A 21,430-nucleotide genomic window follows, 5' to 3' on the forward strand; every position below is an offset into this window, starting at 1 on the left:
CTAGAAACCCTTTTCCGTAGAACAAAATTTTCATCCAAAAAACGGAATTTTTTAACTATTTATTGCAGTGAAGCCATAAACATTTTTCAAATTTTGCAAAAGCAAAAAAATAGTGGCTGTCTTCTTTTATCGCGGCATGCCGTTTTCGAACTTTAAAACAACAAAATGGCCGTTAAAATGCACCGTTATCTAAAACTAGTTTTTTTTCAAATTTTGCTCTTAGATATTCACAAATAGTTTATTTCATTAAAAGAAAATTTTTTTTCATCTCCATCTCCTCTCAAGTTATCACCTCTCGAAATTTGTAAAATTTGAATATTTGGCACCTTATATTTGCGAAACCACAAGTTTTTTCAAATTTCTATAAATGCAAAAAGCTAACGGTAAATCCCGTGTCATTAAAAAATATAATTATTTTTTTTTAACTCACACAATTAACCCTTAAAATCGAGCATTATTTGAACCCTTTTTAATTTATTTTTGCTTTATTACAAAAACTGCATAAATCGTTCATCCTAAATGTATGCAGTCCTAGAAATAGTTTCGTGCATGAATGAAAATAATTTTAACAGTGTGGTAGGTATAAATAGAGTTTTGTATTTAAAAGAAGTATTTTCATTTGTTGCAGGGAAAAGTGCTACAATACAAACCATTGGTTTGACTCAACTTTATTTATGAAGGTTTCCTATAAGCGGACTATCCTGTAAACCAACTGAAAAAAAATAGAAAGTGTATATTTAATTTATTTCATACAATTATTCCCAAATTCAAAGGCAATTTGTCATCAAGAATAAATATGGGACAATATATTCCAATTAATGTAAATATTTTGTCAAAACCTTAAAAATATTGTGTTGTCGCTTATAATATATTACAAAAAAATTTTTCATGTAGTTTTTTGCCCATAATCGTAGCTTTAATTATTCGAAAAACTTTAAATGCAATTCACTATAAACTCCTTATATTCGCTGAGAAATGATCTCAGTGGAAATATTATTTTCATTTGTAAATTACGAATAAAATTTTACACTCGTCGAGTTTTTTTATTAAAAAAGTGATAAGCATGACCAATTGAATTTTTATTCTGAAAAATGTATGGCTGAAATGTTTCAATTTAGTACAAATAGAAATTCATAATACTCGTATGCTCTATAATATATAGCTGTTGAAATACAAATATAAGCTTGGAAAAAGTTCGTTTATTCTTTTTTTTATTGCAAAAAAATTTATAAATTTGCAAAAAATTTTATCTGTACTATAATTACATAGATAAATAAATACTAATATACGTATAAAGCTAGGTGCATTAAATTTAATAGTCATGTGTCGAATTATAGCTCTCATATATCCTGGAATTTCTAGAGGAATTGCTTAGGAGACTCACATATGTCCTAGAGGTTCTAGAGAAATTGCTTAACAGATTTAGGTAGCTGCAATGTAATTTTAAAAAATATTTTTAAAATTTTAAAAGCTTATTAAGGTAGATGCAAGAGGTATTACAAATTGTGAATTGTAACTAATATTTAAAAATACTTTTATCTCCCAGGTATGTACATACATACATGTGCAAAAGTTTGGATTATGATAAATTTTTGGGTAGTATTTCGCATAAATTATAAGTTTCAATAAAAGTAGAAGTAACATAAAATCATAAAGTAGAAGTAAGTTAACATCCAAAATTCTTTTCACTAAAGTAAAAAAATAAGACTACCTTTTATTTAAACGAAAATTTATGTTATAAACGACATGTACATTACGTTATCTACATTATTAACAGTATTTTAAAGTTTTTTCACCTTCTGAAAACTTTACGAAAATTTTGCATAACAAAAAAAACTATATAATGAGAAGAATGTTCTCGTATACATAAATAGATACACGGTGACCAGAGTTCCAAAACATTGTTGCTAAAAATTGCTTATCAATTAACTTTTTAGTTTCTATACTTTTTCTTTTAAAATAATAAAAGCATGATTTAAATATTTGCTAAAATTTGAATAGTTTTAATATTATAGCAAAAAAAAACAATATAACAAAATGGAATTCGAAATAAAATTGAAATACATTAAATAAATTGTAATCAATCCTACAGTAGTATCGTAAAAATTTTGAAATATTACGATACAAAAATAAACCTGTGTTCATTAACGACCCTATTTTAATAAGCTGTTATTCAACCTGATTTACAACTACATGCGAGTATATATGACAAAAAAGAATAAATTTATTTAAAAAGATATTTATATTAAAAATTTATATTAGAATCTTATATAGAAGAAAAAAAACTTTTTTTTTTATTTTTTTAATGGCTAATACATAGCTATATAAAGTTTTTTGTTAAAATTTATAAAAATCTAGTTAAATTTTTATACAATGCTCGTTTAAAAATATTTGACTCTGTCATTTAAAAATATTCTCGTATTTTTATACAATGAAATATTTTTATACAATGCTCGTTTAAAAATATTCTTGTTTGAAAACGAAGTATTTCAAGGAATACCGAAACCCTATAGTGTAATCTCCTTTTAGAGTCACTCTTTTAGCCACATTTGAATCAGAGTTTTCATTTTCCCATTTTTTTCTCAAAATATAAGTAAACATTTTAAAATATTGAATGAAAGTTCCACCTTCAAAAACAAAGTGACTACAGATATTGACTGCATTTTATACATTTTTGGAAAAAACGAGATACATACATAATACCAATAGATGGTACTCACTTAATTAACAATTTCAACAGGTACACAATCAGGCCAATAATATTTTTATTAATAAAGCAACTTTAGATTATAAAATATTTATAAGCATTTTCGTAAGCATTTTCATTTTATTTTTCTTATTTATAACTAAATATTATATTATAAATACATTAAAGCTCAAACACTCAAAATTTTGCGATTTATTTAAAAATATACCAAATGCACACAATTAAAATTCTCAAATTAAATTAAAAATTTTTATTTGAACGATTTTCATATTCGTTAAAATGGTAATATTTTATTTTTAAATGGTAAAATTTATATTTTTACGAAGCATTTCAAATTTTTTAAAGAAAGAATTAATTAACATATTTATTTTTACATAAAAATTAAAAAGTTTTGTTAAAAAATAAAAACTCAGAGTGGGCAACTGAGTTACTTATGTATTACTCTGAGCTACTAATATAGATTGTATTGAATACTGAAGAGAGATGTGGGCAAAGGAACTCTTCCTCTCCGACCACGGCAGCCAGCCATGACTTATTGTACCACTACAATATCCCACTTACATTACCCGGGTCCAAAATAAATACGTGGAGATATCGCTAAGGCAGTAGGACGTGATTTCCCAACAGTGAAAAAGCCCCGCCCACACGTGGGTCTCATGACGGCCAGAGTGAGACAGTGCAGAGAATATACATGGCCGTCTCCTCGTCGTTATGACAGAATCTACAGAAAAGGCACTCCGATTGCACAGTTTTTGCAGGCGATAATTCACCGTGCAAAGCCCAGTGAGGAAAGCAGTAATAGCAGAACCAAATTTCGATCCACCCCCAGCAGCTCTGAAAAGAATTTCGATGGATAGAACAGCTTCGCATGATGACTTCATTCGGTAGCCTTCTAGCGAAGACATGATTCCACATCAAGCAGAACGCCAAGTCTACCTCTAATGGCAGATATTCACAGCCGACTGAAGGGGACGGGCTTGTGTATTACGTATTCTTTATTCTAAACACATTATGTTATAACAACAGCAAATATGAAAAAATACCGGCTCCCAATCCATACATCTTATCGCATATAACTGTTACAAACTGCTTCAACAGCAAATTTTAATTTAACTCTGGCTCTACAAAAGAAATTGAATAAAAAAACTGTTGTCACTTTCTTAACTGGAATAAGAATCACAAATGGAATGGGAAATTAAGAAGCGTTTTAATAATTCGGAGTTTACGACTGGTACAAATACAAACGCATTAGTATTTAAAAACTTTAATATAATTTTCAAAACACTTTATAAAGTTTATAAAAAGCGTTAAATTGTTGATTCTAGCCTTAGTATTACTATTAAAATTAGCTATGGTAACATTTTATATTATTTTATTTGCATTAATTGCGAGTTTCACTACCGGGTACGACAATAACACTTGGTCAGATTATAATGAACTACTTTATAACGCAAAGAATTTGGAATTCAAGCTAAATTTTAAAAGATCATTTGACGTAGATGCCGCAAATTATATTGATGAGTTATTATCAAATAAATCATTTATTGACATTAAGATAGTAGGGGGTAAAGCAGCGAACATAAAAAACCACCCCCATCAGGTTTCTGTTCAAGAGAACGGCTTTGGACATTTTTGCGGAGGATCCTTAATTACACGCAAGTAATAATATCTCAAGATAAAATATACGTTTATATGAGTGTGTTCAGTAGAACCTCTTTATACATTAACGAACTCTTGTTTACTTCTTTACAATTTAACGAACATCTCAGATGAAATAAATATTGTTGTAAATAATTTTACAAAAAAGATTTACTTCATTTAACTCTTAATGAATTTTGAATCTATGTAATATAGAAAGTTACAAAACAAAAAAGCATGCCACCGAGGTGTTACTACTTTGAGATACTATTACAGAAATGTTCGTTTTAATATACATATAGAGATTCTACTGCATATACACAATTTCAATTATACATTTAAATCGTACCTCAAATTACATAAAAGAAATAGAGTATAGTATTTTTCATTATTTATATATTGGTATAATAAAAATACATTATTGTGTCTAATACAATTCTATTGCCATTCCAAGAACATCTCTATAAATAATATTAAAATTTTTAAACATAAATGTAAATAATTTTTTATTTGTAAAACGAATAATTGCAAAATGATTACAGTTTTGTATATAGATACTTAGTTTAAAAATTAATAATTCAATTAAAAATAGATAAATTACTTACGTAAAATTTTAGATGGGTATTAACTGCTGCGCATTGCTTTTACGGCTCCAAAACTCCAATTTCTAAATATTTTATTAGAGCTGGTTCAACTTTTCATAATAAAGGTGGTGTAATTGGTTTTCCGTTGAAAATATATATTGCTAAAAAATATAATCCCAGAACTAATGACTGGGATATAAGCCTCATTAAATTAAAAAATCGATTCTCAAAGAAATTGACATCACAATACCCCATTCAACGCATAACCCTTAGGAAAACTTTACCACCCTCAAAAACGTATTTAACCGTTACAGGATGGGGAGCGATGCGCGCCGGAGCTGTTATGTTACCAACGCAATTGAGGAAAACTAGAGTTCCTTTAATTAGCTTTCAATATTGCAATAGAAAAACAAATAATGCTGGAATGATAACAAAAAGGCAATTTTGTGCAGGTTTCAAACAAGGTGGCAAAGATTCATGTCAAGGTGATTCTGGCGGACCTATTACAATACGTAATAGACTAGTAGGAATAGTTTCCTGGGGTCTTGGTTGTGGTAGGCTTCTGAATCATAATTATCACTATATTTTATGTTAATAACTTTTTTCTACATTCATAGCCTTTAGAAATTCACCTGGAGTATACACCAAATTACCAGCATTTTTAAAATATATAAAAAAACTTGTGAGAAATGGGTAAAAAAATGCACATATACTTACATTTCAAAACTTTCAAACAACACAAAAAATAATTGGCTCCATTCCGTCTCACTAAGAAAATTTAAAAGAATGTAAAGAATGTTTGAACAACTGTTAAATACAAACTTTTTGAAAACAAAAAAAACTTGTAATAGAAAAACTTAGAAAACGTTGAACTTTCCAACAAAAGAATAAAATGTGAGTAGCATGTCATTCATGCTAGCCACATAATTAATAAACATTATGAAGCATAAATTTTCTGAAAAAGGTACACAAAAAAAAATTTGTTTTTATGCAAACTTAAACAGAAATCGTATTTTAATATTAGGTTTAGAAATGTATAAAAACTTCCCAATACAAAAAAACAAAGTTAGTTTAAGAATTTTATTCAATTTAGCAACGTTACGTTAAATAAAAATGAAGAATACTTTCTTTTTTATGCTTTTTTACCTAATTTCTATATCAAAACAAAAAAATCTAGAAAATAATATTAAACCAAAAAGTAGTATTTTAAGACCTAAACAACGTCAAATTTTAAAACCTATTAACGAAGTGTTGTACAAAAATTTAACACACAACAAGAAAATTCAAGAACATGATACTGTAGAAATTCAAGGAAAAAGAAAAACAAAATTTCTTAGTCAGACTCATTACAAAATACCTAAATTGGAACTTGTAGAAAAACTAGACGTTGTTAAAAATCTCACAACAACGGATAAAGAAAATCCTGAAAAAAAATTAAATAATGTTCGCATAAAGAGAAATAATTCTAATTCAGACAATAGAAAAATTCAAATCAAAAATAAAAATAATGAATTCTATAGAATAAATCCATGGACAAGCCCCCGTAGATCAATATCAAAAAAAATGTTAAAAAGTGATTTCAAAGAAGATTTCAAAAATTTCAGATATCGGAAACTAAATCTAAAAAGCACAAAAAATTTAAATTTAAAAATAAAAACAAATGATTTGCAAAACAATAATAACACATTAAATTCAACATTTCATAATAATAAGCAAGATAAAACAACAAGAAAACTATATAATCGGGAATATATTAAAAATTTTAATCAACATAAAGCTAGAGAAACAGAGATTACAAAGAATATATCCCGAGGCATGCTGTTGTTATTGAGTGAAAAAGGTTCTATGGAAAAATCAAACAAAGTGGTATCAGATTCTTACAGCAGAGCATCAACCCAAATATTCAACATTTTAAAAAAATCGCCCGAAAAATTTTATTCAAATATTAGTTCAACTGTAGATGATTTGTTCAAAGACACTGCTAAAGTCTTCCGCGATTTATTAAAGACAATTGATAAATTTTTTATTCAACCAAACTCTAAATTTCATACTGAATTTGAATCAAGTAAATTATTGCTGATTGAAATTACTCATTGCATAATGACTGATTTGTTCTTAGAGTTAAAAATAATTCATCAGAATAATATGACCGACACAAAACAGACGAACACACTGCAAAATGGAGAAAAATTGTTGATTGATATTATGAAGAAACTATATAAAATGACATTTTTCCGTACTAGAAGTGTGTTAAAATCCATTTTGAATTCAAATTATCCAAATACAGATTTAAAAAAATTATTAGCTACAAAAATTTTAATTTTAACAGTGAACAATTTGCAGTCATTTATCAAAGCTCAGAATGATATATCTAAAGTTTTGTTAGATATCAAAAAATTTGAAAAATTTTCTGGTGAATCCACGCAGAATGTGGATATAAAAAAATTTCGCAAAAATTTAAAAAAAGATATTTCAAAAATTTTGAAATGGTAAATACTCAGATATTAGAGTATTCAAAAATTGCTCAATATTTAATAAAATATTACGTTAATCCATAATGAAATTAGAACTACTTTGTACAATATCCTTCTTTATTTACATGCATAGATACGTATGTATATACTTAAAAAAGCAAAATTTCAAATTTAAACAATTGATGTCTCTAAAGAATATTAATTATGTACTGAATATTTTATATAATACGTATATGTATAGCAATGAAAAATAATTTTTACTGGAATAGCTTTGTTATGTTCATTCAGTCTTCGGTACCTTCTAAATTCAAACAATTAACCAAAAAGTGATCCATATTGCGATACAGATGTAGTCTTAGCCTTTGAATACTGTGATTCTCATCAGGGTACATCTATTTTATGATTATTATAGCAATGTATTAAAAATTTTAAAATAAAAAATATTAAATTTTTATACCATCTCTTCAAAAAATATGTTATTTCTTTGTAAGATTTTGGAAAGCTGCAAGCTTTGTTGGAAATGAACATTATCATCTGCAACACCGTGCATTAAAAGAAAATCGTGGTTTTTAAAATTAGAAATTGATCTTGAATCTTCCATCAACAAATCACCGTTTCTGTAACCTCTTAAATTATCATGCCATTCTGGAAGCCCCATATAACGTTCGGTATAAATAGTATCTATTGAAAATTTAAAATCAATCAAATGTATTCAACAAAATATCAATAAAATTTTGATAAAATAACCAAATAAAATTAGTACCATAATAAGTCCAAGAAGTTACTGGAGCAACTGATACCCCGCACTGAAAAATCCTTTGATCATCAGTTGCCAGGACCTTAGCCGTAACATAACCACCATAACTCCAACCCCAAATTGCTGTTCGATCTTTATCTATAAAACCATATTCTCTTTGCAAAAAGTCTGTGACAGCAATTTGATCTTCTATTTCAACTGTCCCCAAGTTATTATTTATAATATATAAAATATCTTTTCCTTTGTTTCCAGTTCCCCGACCTTCAATTTCGGCATATATTACATTTCTAGCAGTTACAAGGTAAGAATCCCAACCTACTCCGAATTCACTTTTAATTTTTGCTGAATTTGGTCCACTATAAACATACACAATTAAAGGATATTTCTTGTTTTTATTTGGATTTTCCCAATTTAATTCAGGAGGTAAGTAAAGTTTAATAATAGCCTTTAAGCCTCCTTCTACAGTTACATTCAAATATCTTATTTTTGGCATTAATTTTTTTGACAAAATGTTTTTCCGAAATTCTTCATTTGTTTCCCACACTTTAATTACCTCCATAGTATCAGTGCTATAAATTCGTGAAATGGTTGGATTCGGTCCGTTACACGAAACCGCTACATGACTCAAATCATGACTAAACGAAGCTGTAGCTGCTGTGCAATTTTCCCCTTCAGAATCTAAAATCGCACATGAAATGCATTGTTCATTTTTATAAATATGTTGTTGGGCTGGACTTCCTTCTAAGGTGCCTTGATAGAACCTACATTAAAGAGCAAAAAATTTTAATAACATTTTTTGTTAATTCTTAGTTATCACCAATCATATCCTTTTTGACCAAAAACTTTCGTAACAGTAAAATTTCCAAATGATTTGTTATTTATATTTTTTCCTGTCTCCAGATCCAATTGCCAAATTTGCATCCAATTCTCAATCCAGTCAATTAAATTACATGTATTTTTTGCATTTGTGTTACAATTAATACTGTTTGTCATTAGCCAACCTTTAGGTTCAGAAATTTCTCTAACATTTCTACAACTTTTGGAGTTAGTATCACATTCCACAATTACTCCTCTATTTTGTCTTCGATTTTCCCACAAAGCAACTACTTTATCATTTGAGGACCAACTAACAGATTGAAGAATATGATCTTGAGTGACAATACTTGTGGGAGCTCCTAATTTTGTCAATGAAACTTCTTCTTTACCAATATTTTGTAAGTTAACTACATATAAAGTAACATTTGGGTTTGGTGTTCCAGGTTTTGGGTATCTTATATCGATTTCTTCAGGATATTGCGAATCCAAGTCAGAAGGCTCTCCATAAATGAAATATTTAAATAATTTCACATCATTGTCTACAAATTGTGCAAAAGCCATTTTTTCTCCATCAGGAGACCACCATATAGCTGAAGCTGCGCTGAAAACTTCTTCTTCATATACCCAATCAGGTACCCCATTGTAAATTTCACCAATTTTACCATCAGTAGTAATTTGATATGTGTTTCCGTTAGAGAATTTGTAAAGAAAAATATTATTGCCCAAAACATAAACTATTTTATCACTAAAAGCTCCAAATTTACAATGTTGTATCATTTCACCTTCGGCTATACTATAAGTTGTACTACAAAATAAAAAAAATAAATCAATGCTGTATCACATGATTATTATTTATCAGCGTAGACTTTTTCTTGAATAGCTCACCCTGTTTCGATTTCATAAACATCATACTTGGCAGTTGACGAATGCCGGAAAATAGTTTTTTTATCATAAGCAATAAGGAATTTCTTATTATCACTTGATAATGAAAACTCGGCATTTTTGTATTTTTTCTTAAAAATTAAAAAAAAAAATCTATTAAATACTAAATAAAGAATAAACATCTACTATGAACTTACAAACGCTTCTCCAGAAACAAAGTTCGAAGTCAAATTTGTTTTTGCATTAAAAAGTAAATACTCTCTTCCTTCAAAGACCTTTTTTGGAAAAATTAGTTCGCTATCTAAAATAAAATAAAAGTAATATTTTGTAAATTTATGATAGTAGCAGTTAACAAAACATTTATTTAAATGTATTTACAGAAAAATTTTTAGTTACAATTTCTATTTGTCATATATTATAATGATTTATTTTAGTAAATATCTTTTATTTTTTCCTAGTCTATTCCTAGGCTAATAACTTTTTCGTATGACTAGTTCTATTTCCATATTTCTGTATTATGTATATGCACATATGTACTCGTACATTAATTGTTATAAAAGAACTTTTTTTTAAATTTTATGGAACATTCAATATGTATGTAAATGATTTTTTTTAAGTGTGAATTTAATATTATAGGTAATCATGCAATGAAGAGTGGAAAAAACCTAATCTGTGTCGATAGATATTTATATACCCTTTATCTATTAATTAAAATTTATTGAAAATAAAAATTGTAATCAATTAGAATTATATATAGATACCGCGCTAAAAACGTACAGATATGTAATGGAGATAAACATACTTTTATTTTACTTACATTACATATGTATGTATATGTAGATAAATGTGCTGAAAGATTCATAAATCCACAAACGTAGATTTTCTTGTTGATATTATAAAAATGTTAAAATTAAATAATTTAATTTAAAATTTTTTTGTACCCAAATGAACAAATTTCAAAAAGTAGCAACAAATAAAAATCTAATTGATAGTGGGTATGTAACAGCACATTTTGTTCTAAAAAATTGTATTGGGAGGTTCAATTTCATAAATTAACAGCATTACATACAACATTAATAATAAAACATATGTATAACCTATATGTATATAAGTATATATGTTATGTACAATGTACCTATATTTTTTTTATTAATGAATATACATATGTATGTACATATTTCAAAAAAGTATGTGAACATTGCATGTATTAACTATAGTTTTACCAGAAATCCAAGTTCCATCAAATTTTTTTATTGAAATCGGAGCATTTAAAGCTTCTTCAATTTCCCATGGTAACTTCGATTTTTCATTGTTTATTGGATTTAAGTGCACATCATCTATGAACTTTAGAATAAATACCAGGAAAATTGCGATAATCTGCAAAAATTAAAAAAAAATTTATTTTAGTAAGTAAGCACTAGAGAAGCGAAATTTTATACCTTCATTATCAATAAAAATGTAAATTAAAAAAGAATTTAAATTAATTCTATAAAAGACTAAATTATAGTTTTATTTTTAATAAAAACACAGAAAAGCACAACAATTATAATTTTTATATCTCGAATAAAATATCTAACAAATTAATTTATTGAGTTCGTTTTCTACTTATATCTGCATCAAGCAGTTTTAATTAATAAAAACAATAAAAAAATAAGTTTTAAGTAAAATACCAACAATCTCGGGCGAAAGTAGAATGAAAACTGAACAAAATGAAGAGAATCTTCTTTTACCAACCTAGTTCTATTTATATTCAATAAACGATAAAATCTAAGTTCGTATATGTATACATAAAGTAAAGTACAAAAAGGTAGAAAAAGATAAGTACAAAGATTTGAATAGTTCACAAAAGGAAATTGCAGAAAAAAAAATTTATTATTTACTTCTAAGTTCTCTTGCAAGCTCTCATATATGGAAATGCTCATTAAAGTCAACCCACAGTAATGTAACAAAAAGTAAAAATATCATTAATAAAAGAAATAAAGTTTGTTAAAAAAATTAACTGTTACAATTAAAACGAAAATTAGCTCAAAATGCAAAAAATATATGTACATAATTTCTAAGAGTATTTTAAGATCGGGAAGAAATCGTCAGTTATTATTAATTTTATATAGAGTACTTACAGAAATTTAGTCTTAGTCAATAAAGGGAAACTATTAAAAAATGTTCACCAAAAAAAATGTGAAATCAGTACATATGTACATAGGTAAAGATACAACTTATTACGAAATTATTTTATTTATTAGGCCTTGATCACTGCTTCAACACATCTAAATTGGATTGAAATTTTTATATAGTACAATTGGATCAAACCAAAGACTTGAAGGGAAGCCCTTTCCTCTAAACAAGTGAAAATACTGTTTAAAAACAATGGAAGAGGGTAAGAGTAAAAAAAAAATCTTCTAAGAAAGCGAATTATTTATAAGTGTGTACCAGCTCCTTTTGTTGAAATGGGGTTTTTGTTTAAAATTTTTTATACATATTCTCAGACTTAGATATATACATATATGTATGTATAAAATATGAACATAAGAGTATTTTTTTTCTTAAATTAAAATTCCGGTGAAAATATTTAGTAACAATGAAAAATGTGTACGACTATTGTACTTTTCCAAAAGTATCGTTTAATATGGCAAAGAATTGTACATAATAATATGAGAGTATACAACAAATCAACAATTAAACTTACAGAAGCTATTGTAAACAACTGTGCAAATTGAATATAAAATTAATTTTCTTTAGCAATACGATGATTAGTATATAATCGCAGTATTTTGAGGTTCATCTAAAAAACAAAGTTTTTTATTTCTTTAGTATACAAACGTTCCCATGTTCAAACACAAATATACATATATGTATATATGCCGGTAAATATTCCAGTTCATCTTCAATTCGTACTTTTAAGGCAAGAACTGACATAAAAGCAAAAAGGTAGGTATTTATTACAGAAAAAAAGTATATGTCTATATTATACACTTACGTAAGAGTAGTTATTATAAAGCAATAATAATGATAATAAAAAAACAAAACAGACAAAAAAGGTTTATGGACTTTTAAATTTCAATAACGGAATAGTATCTGCCTATATATCATACAATATTTCCATCGTTTTTTATAATGAATCTTATCCGATTCGACCTCTGAGCCCAAAAATAGTATTAAAATTGTAGTAAATTTTAGTACTAAATTTTTGAAATTAATAATTATAAATATTTGAAATTTTAAATGATCTTGAAAATTGCAACAATTTATTACGTTAAGTTGATGACGGAAAAGTTGGGTTTACTATTAGTCTCATTGAGCTTTTAAGCTCGTATAGAGTATGCACCATTATATAATATATGTACATCAATATTATTTACAAATATTATAAAGCACAAGTTATATTGTCAACTCTGTTTTTATTATATGTTAAAGAAATATAAATAATTTCAAGGATGATTCTTTGACCAATTTTGATGCATGAAAAAAGCATTTTTCGCATGTTTTGAAATACATTTAACACGTTTTACTCGAAAAACTATGAGATATAGAGGAAAATGTTAAATCGTTTAACTTTTGCTCTTATCGCGCTACCATCTTTGTTTTTCTTTGTTTTTAACGACCTTCTGCATATTATCAAAAGTTATATCTTAATAAACTGCAACAATATCTTCACAAATTATGAGATATGACTTATCATTCATTTTAGAGAAATTATCGATATAATAACCAGCCATGGTATCATGATGATATATAAAAGGTTTATTGTTTGTGTAATAGGTTGTTGTTTATTTGTAGATGCACAATATGTGCATATAAATATTTTTAAGCCATAACTAACAGAACTGAAAATAAACTCAGACAAATATATTATACAATTAAGAAAAATATACGTGTATATACATATATAATATCGATAACATTAAGCATATTGTTTTTATAAGAAATGAGTTACACGTATGGGCACCTATAATATTCCCCCCTATTACGTTATTTTACTTAACGTAGTTTTATTTTTCATACCATTTCCCTACTTAAGAAATTTTTCAAGAATTATTTTCGGAAGAATCAATGACTAGTGATGATCTAATAATTATTTTCACAAGAAAGCGAACAGCATGTTCTTGAAGAAGAAAATCAAATTATTGAACAAGTTCATAGAATTCATGTTAAAAAGCTAAGAGAGCCTTTAAGTCGTATTACTTCAGCTAATGTTTGGAAATGTGTCAAGGAGTATAAGAACATTTACGGAAACAATTAAATTTCTGTACGGCGATCTATGGATAATTGTTTTTTATACATAATATACATAATATATTTATTTATGAACATCCATACGACCTTTTGCTAGTCAAACTTATTTTATATAATAAGACACATTCTTTACATGGTAAAATGCTACTTCTTTTATGTAATTTAGGGTTTTCAAAAGTCTTTCAACGTACATAATTTCATTTTATGTAGAAAATTTTCGGTTGCAATACAATTCCATGCAATCTTACATAAAGGAATCTATGAAAATCTATTTATTTATGAGTGTTTTATGCATACGAATTACGGATGGACGTCTTATTCCTTTAATTAAACTTCACGCAGTATAGTATGGAAAATTTAGTATTAATTGATTCTAGAATATAAAAATATTAGTTTCAACTTAACAAACAGTTAAAAGACATAGAAATAACTTTTAATTAAATATATTGTAGTTATACAAATAGTAAACAGAAAAGCGTTTCGCTTGCTTAATAACATTGTCAGCGTAATTATTCTTTTTCACTGCCGATTACTTATGAAAAAGATTTTAATTGGAATTTCAAAATTAGATGAATATATGTGTATTTTCACTATAACTCAATTTTTTTATAATATTTATTTTATATTTGAAGCATTATAAGTATATATTGCGTACTTCTATTTTTTTAACTTTCTTATGACCTTGGTGTTTAAATGAATTACGATCGCAAATATTCACTCTAAATATTTAACAATTTTGTAAATCATTTATCTATTTTTTTTTAAATTTTATGAATCTTTTTTAGTTATAAAAAAATAACCTTGCGCAAGCTTTTGAGAAGTAAACGCTATGCCCCAGCCTAAGTAAAACAATAGTTTGGAAAGTAGTTTTCATAACTTTACGTAGGGCAGTGTATCTATCAGACACAGTACTAAAACTATCTTAAGCAAGGATCGATTTATTGTGAGCAATGTTTCCGCCAATAGGAAACATATAATTTTATTTACCTACAATTTTATTTACCTTTATGTACCTACAAAGAAACGTACCGAAATTTTACTCTTCATTTCAAAATAAGTAAAAGATTTAACAAATCGAAACAAAAAAACAAACCCAAAATTTATTTTTTCTTTCAAAACTTCTTTTCGCTTTTCTTATTTGCCTATTGTATTTCTTGAGTGAGCTTTTATACCCTTTCCGCGAACCCGACGCTTTGGCCTTATTGAAGAGCTTTATGGTCCTTATTCTAAGCCTTGGAAACTTCTCATTTCACCACGGGAAGTTCCTATTGCTCTGCCTCGGCTTGGTGGAACAGCTCCTATTATAAAAACTAGAAAAAGTATAAAAGTCGGCCTGTTGCCCTCATTCATAATCGTTACTCATTTCTATATATAAATACCTTTTTTGTAGGCAAACCTTTTTTGTTTATATCACTGCTTCCGCAGACGGTGTGGTAGGCATTGCCATCTCTTCTTTTTATCAGCTGGAAATTTCTCCTTCCACAGTCAGCCCAGATGGAGCAATAATCTGGAAGGGGAATATATGTTAGTCATTTATTAAACAAGTCGCAGGTCTAGGCCCACCAACAATTGTATCATCATACAATAGATCACCTGTTAGAAACAACCTGATTCTTCACTACGTAAGACTTTTGGGTAAGGGCGATGTTGGGGTGATCCTTCATAAATCTACATCCCTAGATGTTCTGGCATACTGGAAATTTATTTGGATACACCTGACAGCCATATCGTTTTTTGAGGCTTTTAACCCTTGGAGCTGTTTCAGGTTCCTTAATGATTTTTACACTTAAATGATTTTCTCCCTTTCACCCTGACGGCTACTAGGGAGAAATTAAGAAAAGGACGGAACTCTGGTTTCCGTTAATTCGCCAGGAGTGTTATTCTTTGACTTTACCCTTTTCTAGGGACAGCTGGTGGTAACAACCGTTTCGCAAGCCCTCAGCTCTTCGAGACTTTTCCTTACGTATCTGCGGACTTCTTCTGAAGACATGCCACCCTCATGTTTTTTCCCCTTATCACCATTTCCGATCATTCCGTTGCCGGCCACTTCCTTGTTGGCCTTGTTGATTTTGATTTGCTTGTTGTCTTTGTTGCCGATGCGTTTTTTTTTTTCAGTGCTATTGTTGTTTTTTGTTTTTGAAAAATCGAGTATCACTTATTATATCAATGTATTATATTATTATTATTTCAGTTTTTCTCTTTCATTCTTTATTTGGCAACTTGCTTGAGGTTTAGTTAAAATGTTTCATAAAGGTCTTGAAGTTTTCCTCTTCGCAGATGATATTTCATTTAAAAATGTGCGAATGCCATATATAACACAACTATTTTGGCTCATTCACCTCATTGTTCTTCAATATTGTTTCTTTGGGGTGAAAAAAAATAAGATCTTCTGCAAATTCTATAAAATAAAGCAATGCGCATTATTTCAAGGAACGTGAAGGTTCAGCTGAAACCCAAATGGCAATAAGAGACCTAAAAAGAAAAAAAAACAATAACAAATGACAAAGTATATGGGTTGTTTTAAAATATAAATATTTATGAGATATACATACCTACTTATCTGGCTGTTTTGAGCTTTTACATCTCGAATAATTACATGGTATCTAAAATAAAAAACTTAATTAAAAAAAATTTAAATACAATAAATGAAATGTAAACAAAAAGTGAACAACAAAAAAATATCACAAAATGCAATAAAACAAATTTTTGTACACTACAATTGGTAATCACTTTTCACCTAATATTTTTAACTACACTTTTTCACCTAATATTTTTAATTACTTTCACTGGTGAACAAGAATTCTAATAAACTCTTTATCATTTTTATAACACCTTTAATTCAAATTAGAAAACAAAATTATTCTTATCTTTGATGATCAATTCCAATCCGATGGCAGCAAATATCTTTGTTTTGATTTGTTTTAACTACGTTATCTGCCACCAGTGCTACTATATGGCCAGATTTGTCTAATTTTCCAGATTTCTCAAAGGTCTAACAAATGACTAGATTTTTTACCCGTAATGCCAAATTTTTTTAACTTTGCCAGATTTTTCTCTTGGTAAAAATTTGATAAACCCCTTTAAATTTCTTGTTTTTGTGAGTTATTATTACTCAAACGGTAATCCAGTAAATAAGATTTAATTTTGAAAAGGTATGTACAGCACTTATGTATATTTTTATTGGACTTTTATATGCTAATACAGTTCTAATGTAAAATTTGTAACTGCATCAATCACGGTGCATTTTTTTTCCAATACCGTATATAAAGTTAATTTTTCGTTACTTTTTCAAAGTCGTCGAAGGTGTAATGAAGTGCATTTAAAATCAAAATACGTAAAGCTTAATTTAAACAAATTACTTTATACGTTTACACCAAAATGATTGTGAATTTATACATATTTTATTAATAAACAAAGATAATAACTTAATAACAAAAAATTAAAAGGTGGAAATCTGTGAGTGCCTGTTCTGATCCACAATATGCGTTTTGCAACGAATATGAATTTTTGGTATTACGATTAGCGAATTCTAAATTTTAGGCGAGTGGGGTGCGTAATCTGTCGAATTCTGTGTGACACGCTTGGCGAATGAAACCAAAAATCAAAATAATACATAAGCGTTTTTTTTTTTTTGATATTATAATTATTTGAACGTTTATAGTGATATAAGGGAAAAATCTAAACTATCTGTAAAGCAAGTTCATAAAATTCTGAAAATTATTGTAAAAAAAATTGATTGTTTAATATTAACTTAAGCATGAGAAAAACGAACCAAAGCAATTCGAGCATTTAATTAAGGACCATTATTATGATCGGCGAAGCGAATGAAATTTTTGGCGAATGTGAATTTTTAGTATTATGTTTAGCGAATTCGCCTAAATTTTGGCGAATGACCTGTCAAATCTGTCGAATAAAAATTATGTGTTTGACATGTTTGGCGAATGAGAAATCAAATTAATACAGAAGTGTTTTTTTTTTTTATTGGGTATTATAGTATTTATAGCGTAATAATGGATGATTCTGCAAAGTATTGTAAAAAACACTGGTTGCTTAATATTAATTTAAGCGTGAAAAAAACAAACCAAAACAATTCGAGCATTTAAATAAATTAATGGACAACAACCCCGTAATTGCTAAAGGGATAGGAAAATTTTATTGTTTTGCAAGAGAGAAAAAACAATGTACATATGTATGTGTGGTGTTAACCTTACTTTTTCGGTAGGTTTTCTTGACATCAGTTCAGAAGTAGATTTTTTTTAATTGCCCATGTAACAATTTCAAGAATAAGACTACCCTAAAAATTTGACCAAAAATCTCATAAAACTCTCTTACCACACTCGAATACTCTCATAACTTTTTTTCTTTTTTTTGCTTTTATAAGGTTCCTACAATAAAGACTTAGCACTTGTAGTGTTAAGAATTCTGCTACTCTCATAGCAGAAGTAAGTCTACATAGTTGTTAGGCACGGCCTTTGTAGTATTGGCATTTTGCCTTATCTAAATTTTAACCCTAATGAGACTAAGACTCCTTTTTTTGGAAAGAAGTACGAAAAATATTTATTGTACCAAAAATTATTAAATTAAAATTAATGAAATGCAAAATTATAGTTTTATTTGAATATAATAAAGCTTTAGTGGGAATTTATGCACATTAGTATATTTATTTATTATTTTTTGCAATTCTTAAATTTTAAAATTTATGTAAAAAAAAAAGAAAAAAAATATTAAAGGATTAAACAATACGTATAAAAATTTTTTAAATTTTAATTATTTTTAGTTGACGTTATTTTTCGAAGTACAATATCAACTTTTATCAATAAAATTTTAATGCCAGCAACTTTTTGATATCATGACAAAAAAATTATTTTTTCCACATTTATAATTTTATAATATAAAATTTTTGAATACAAATATTTATTGATTACATATCGTATACATACGTAAACATTATCATATTTTTTTTCATTTTTGTTAAAATAATAATTATTAAAAGCGGAATAGATATATTTTTTATAAAGTTCGAAGTAAGACCGATATATTTATCCTACAATGTATTGCTTTCTCTTTCTAGTAACACTATTATAAAAGGCTTGTGAGAGTTTTCGTAACTCTCATACTAGTTTTGGTATGAGAGTTATGTGCTTTCAAAACTCTTTTAATGGGAGCTTAAATCTCATTACAAGAATTAATAATTTTGTTCTTATAAAGATTTCACTAGGGTGTTTTAGTGTTCTACAAGACTGAAATTATAAGAGTAATAATCTTTAAGAATACTCAAAATATAAATTGTTACTTGGGTGATTTATTCCGTTTTTTTGGATTTGTCTGTTTAATAACATAAAAAAAAAATATTTTTTCTTTTTACCTTATAAATTATTAGTTTGCATCGACAACTTGGGTCGGTACCTAGGAGTAGAATTGTCTTTGTGCCTTTCATTGTCTTTGTGCCTTTTTGGCATTCGTGCGGAGGTGGTTTCGATCGTTACGAAAATGGCAGCTAGAAATTATGCGACGTCTAGGTCAGCTGTTCTGGAAGAGCACTTTGAGCTTTTGCTGCTGCTACGGAATTCGCCCGAGGGTTGTCTTGTTAGGGAATTTGAGTTCAGGAACGGTTTTAGGTGCCAGCATTCGAAGATGCGGGCTGACTCAAAAAGCTATTTGGGATTCGCTGCCGTACGAGCAGGATATTCTGCCTTTTTTTTATCAGAATGTAAGGGGTCTTCGCAAAAAAACTAGAAATGCGTTTTGGCTTTCGCAGTCTTTTTCACATGATGTCATGGTGCTTTCTGAAACATGCCTTAATAGTGAGTTTTTTAGCGAGGAGCTTTTTTCATCTGATTTTCAGATGCTTTTGACAGATAGACTTGAACGCATAGATTCTCTTGGCGGTGAGATCGATATTCCTGTTTGGGCTTCTGCCTTTTAATCCATCTAGCGATGTGTTTGAATCTGCATGTTTACTTGTATATTATCTGTATGTTTACTTGTATATTTTTGTCTATTACTGTACCCCTAGTTTGGATGCTGGTCGTGGGTTTTTATTTATATGTCTTTTCTTTGCGTTCTTCTGTGCCTGTGGCACCGCATAAGATACATGTGTCTTCGCCCTGAGTTGCAGCATCTTAGAAACGTTAGGAGCTCAGCTTGGGGAACTTTTATAGTCGTCGGCGGATTATGCTAGATTTTACTCGGCGTGTGATAGTTTTAAGTCTTTGTGTAATGCGAAGAGATTTTTTCATTTTACTACTTCTAAAAATGGGTCTGATGGTTATCCATCCTCACGCCAATTTTCTCTAGTGATCTAGAAAGACGGACTAGATAGATCTTCTAGTGATCCTTTGGTTATCACTAATTTGTCCGCCTTCCTCCGGGTGGTGCTGTTGATGGTTTGCCCTCGAACTTTGCTGCTTCTTCAAATTTTAATAGCTTTTGAGGCGAGGGACCCGCTGGTAATTTTGATTTTAATGGTACTGTCTCTGGAGACTGATTGTATTCTGCGGGTCATTGAGCGGCTGGATGGTAACTGGTCTCGTGTTCATGATGGAATTCTAGGAGTAGCGTCGTTTAGGCGCGCTGGTACCCTTCTTTACCCTCTTACTTCTTTATTTAACTTCGTTTCGTTGGGGTTGTTCCACTTCATAAAAAGGGTATACATTTTTTAGTAACTATAGGCCTGTTGTTAAGATATCGGCTATTCCGAAGGTTTTGAGGGCAATCTAGTCAATTATTTCTATTCTTATTGTGGTCCTTTTATTCATTCCTGCTAGCATGGTTTTCAAAAGGGTGAGTTTGCGGTTACCAATTTCGTTGGGCTTGTCTCAGTTACTACTAGTATTATGGAAGGGACTGGTCAGGTTGATCTTATTTTTAATCTTTATCTTAGACCTTAGCAAGGCTTTTCATAATATTTCGCATTATGTTATTCTGAGAAATTTGGCTTGTGTAGTCTTTTCTCTTTGTAGCTTGATGTGGGTCTATTCCTATTTAACATGTAAGTTGTATAAAGTTTCATTCCTTTCTGCTCTGTCTGATGTTTATCCTGCCGTGTCAGACGTTCTGCAGGATAGTCATTTGGGCCCCATACTTTTTTGGTCGCGATTAACGACGCTTTTACCTCTGTTCTGGGATCCACGCTTTATAGTTTTGCCGATGATTCCAAGATTGTGAAGATGGTTTGGTCGGAGATCGATTGTTTGGCGTTCCAAAGAGATTTAGATAGTAGTCATGAGCATTATCGTTTATTTCAGTGATTCGTTCTATTAATGTCTTTATATCTAACAAGTCCCAATACTCAATTTTTTTTACGAAATGTTACGAATTTTTGGCCTCGTTGTTGGTT

At 28.6% G+C, this 21,430-nt stretch overlaps 2 protein-coding genes and 1 long non-coding RNA gene across 4 annotated transcripts; 1 reads left to right on the forward strand and 2 right to left on the reverse strand.

The window, feature by feature from the left end:
* The first annotated feature begins 3,889 nt into the window (after window positions 1-3,889).
* Window positions 3,890-5,626, forward strand: LOC129612361 (trypsin-like). Its single transcript, XM_055525919.1, has 5 exons — window positions 3,890-3,958; window positions 4,002-4,061; window positions 4,179-4,366; window positions 4,963-5,483; window positions 5,547-5,626. Exons 1-5 carry the CDS (start codon window positions 3,890-3,892, stop codon window positions 5,624-5,626), a joined length of 918 nt encoding a protein of 305 aa, XP_055381894.1.
* Window positions 5,627-7,499: 1,873 nt separating this feature from the next.
* On the reverse strand, window positions 7,500-11,536 carry LOC129612394 (venom dipeptidyl peptidase 4). Its single transcript, XM_055525957.1, has 8 exons — window positions 11,298-11,536; window positions 11,082-11,235; window positions 10,056-10,159; window positions 9,862-9,989; window positions 8,978-9,781; window positions 8,167-8,921; window positions 7,861-8,084; window positions 7,500-7,795 (listed from the first exon to the last, which is right to left on the reverse strand). The coding sequence occupies exons 1-8, from the start codon at window positions 11,301-11,303 to the stop codon at window positions 7,688-7,690; spliced, it is 2,283 nt and encodes a 760-aa protein (XP_055381932.1). The 5' UTR covers window positions 11,304-11,536; the 3' UTR covers window positions 7,500-7,687.
* Window positions 11,537-15,205: 3,669 nt separating this feature from the next.
* Window positions 15,206-17,311, reverse strand: LOC129612395 (uncharacterized). 2 transcript variants are annotated; one of them, XR_008697226.1, is made up of 5 exons: window positions 16,829-17,311; window positions 16,644-16,694; window positions 15,685-16,563; window positions 15,471-15,598; window positions 15,206-15,401 (listed from the first exon to the last, which is right to left on the reverse strand). It is a non-coding gene; the product is annotated as an uncharacterized LOC129612395 (long non-coding RNA). The 2 variants fall into 2 exon arrangements; XR_008697225.1 differs by having other exon boundaries at window positions 16,644-17,310.
* Window positions 17,312-21,430: the final 4,119 nt, after the last annotated feature.

Source organism: Condylostylus longicornis, unplaced genomic scaffold (genome assembly GCF_029603195.1).
Source record: "Condylostylus longicornis isolate FDR11 unplaced genomic scaffold, ASM2960319v2 ptg000072l, whole genome shotgun sequence".
In the NCBI taxonomy this organism is placed as follows: domain Eukaryota; kingdom Metazoa; phylum Arthropoda; class Insecta; order Diptera; family Dolichopodidae; genus Condylostylus; species Condylostylus longicornis.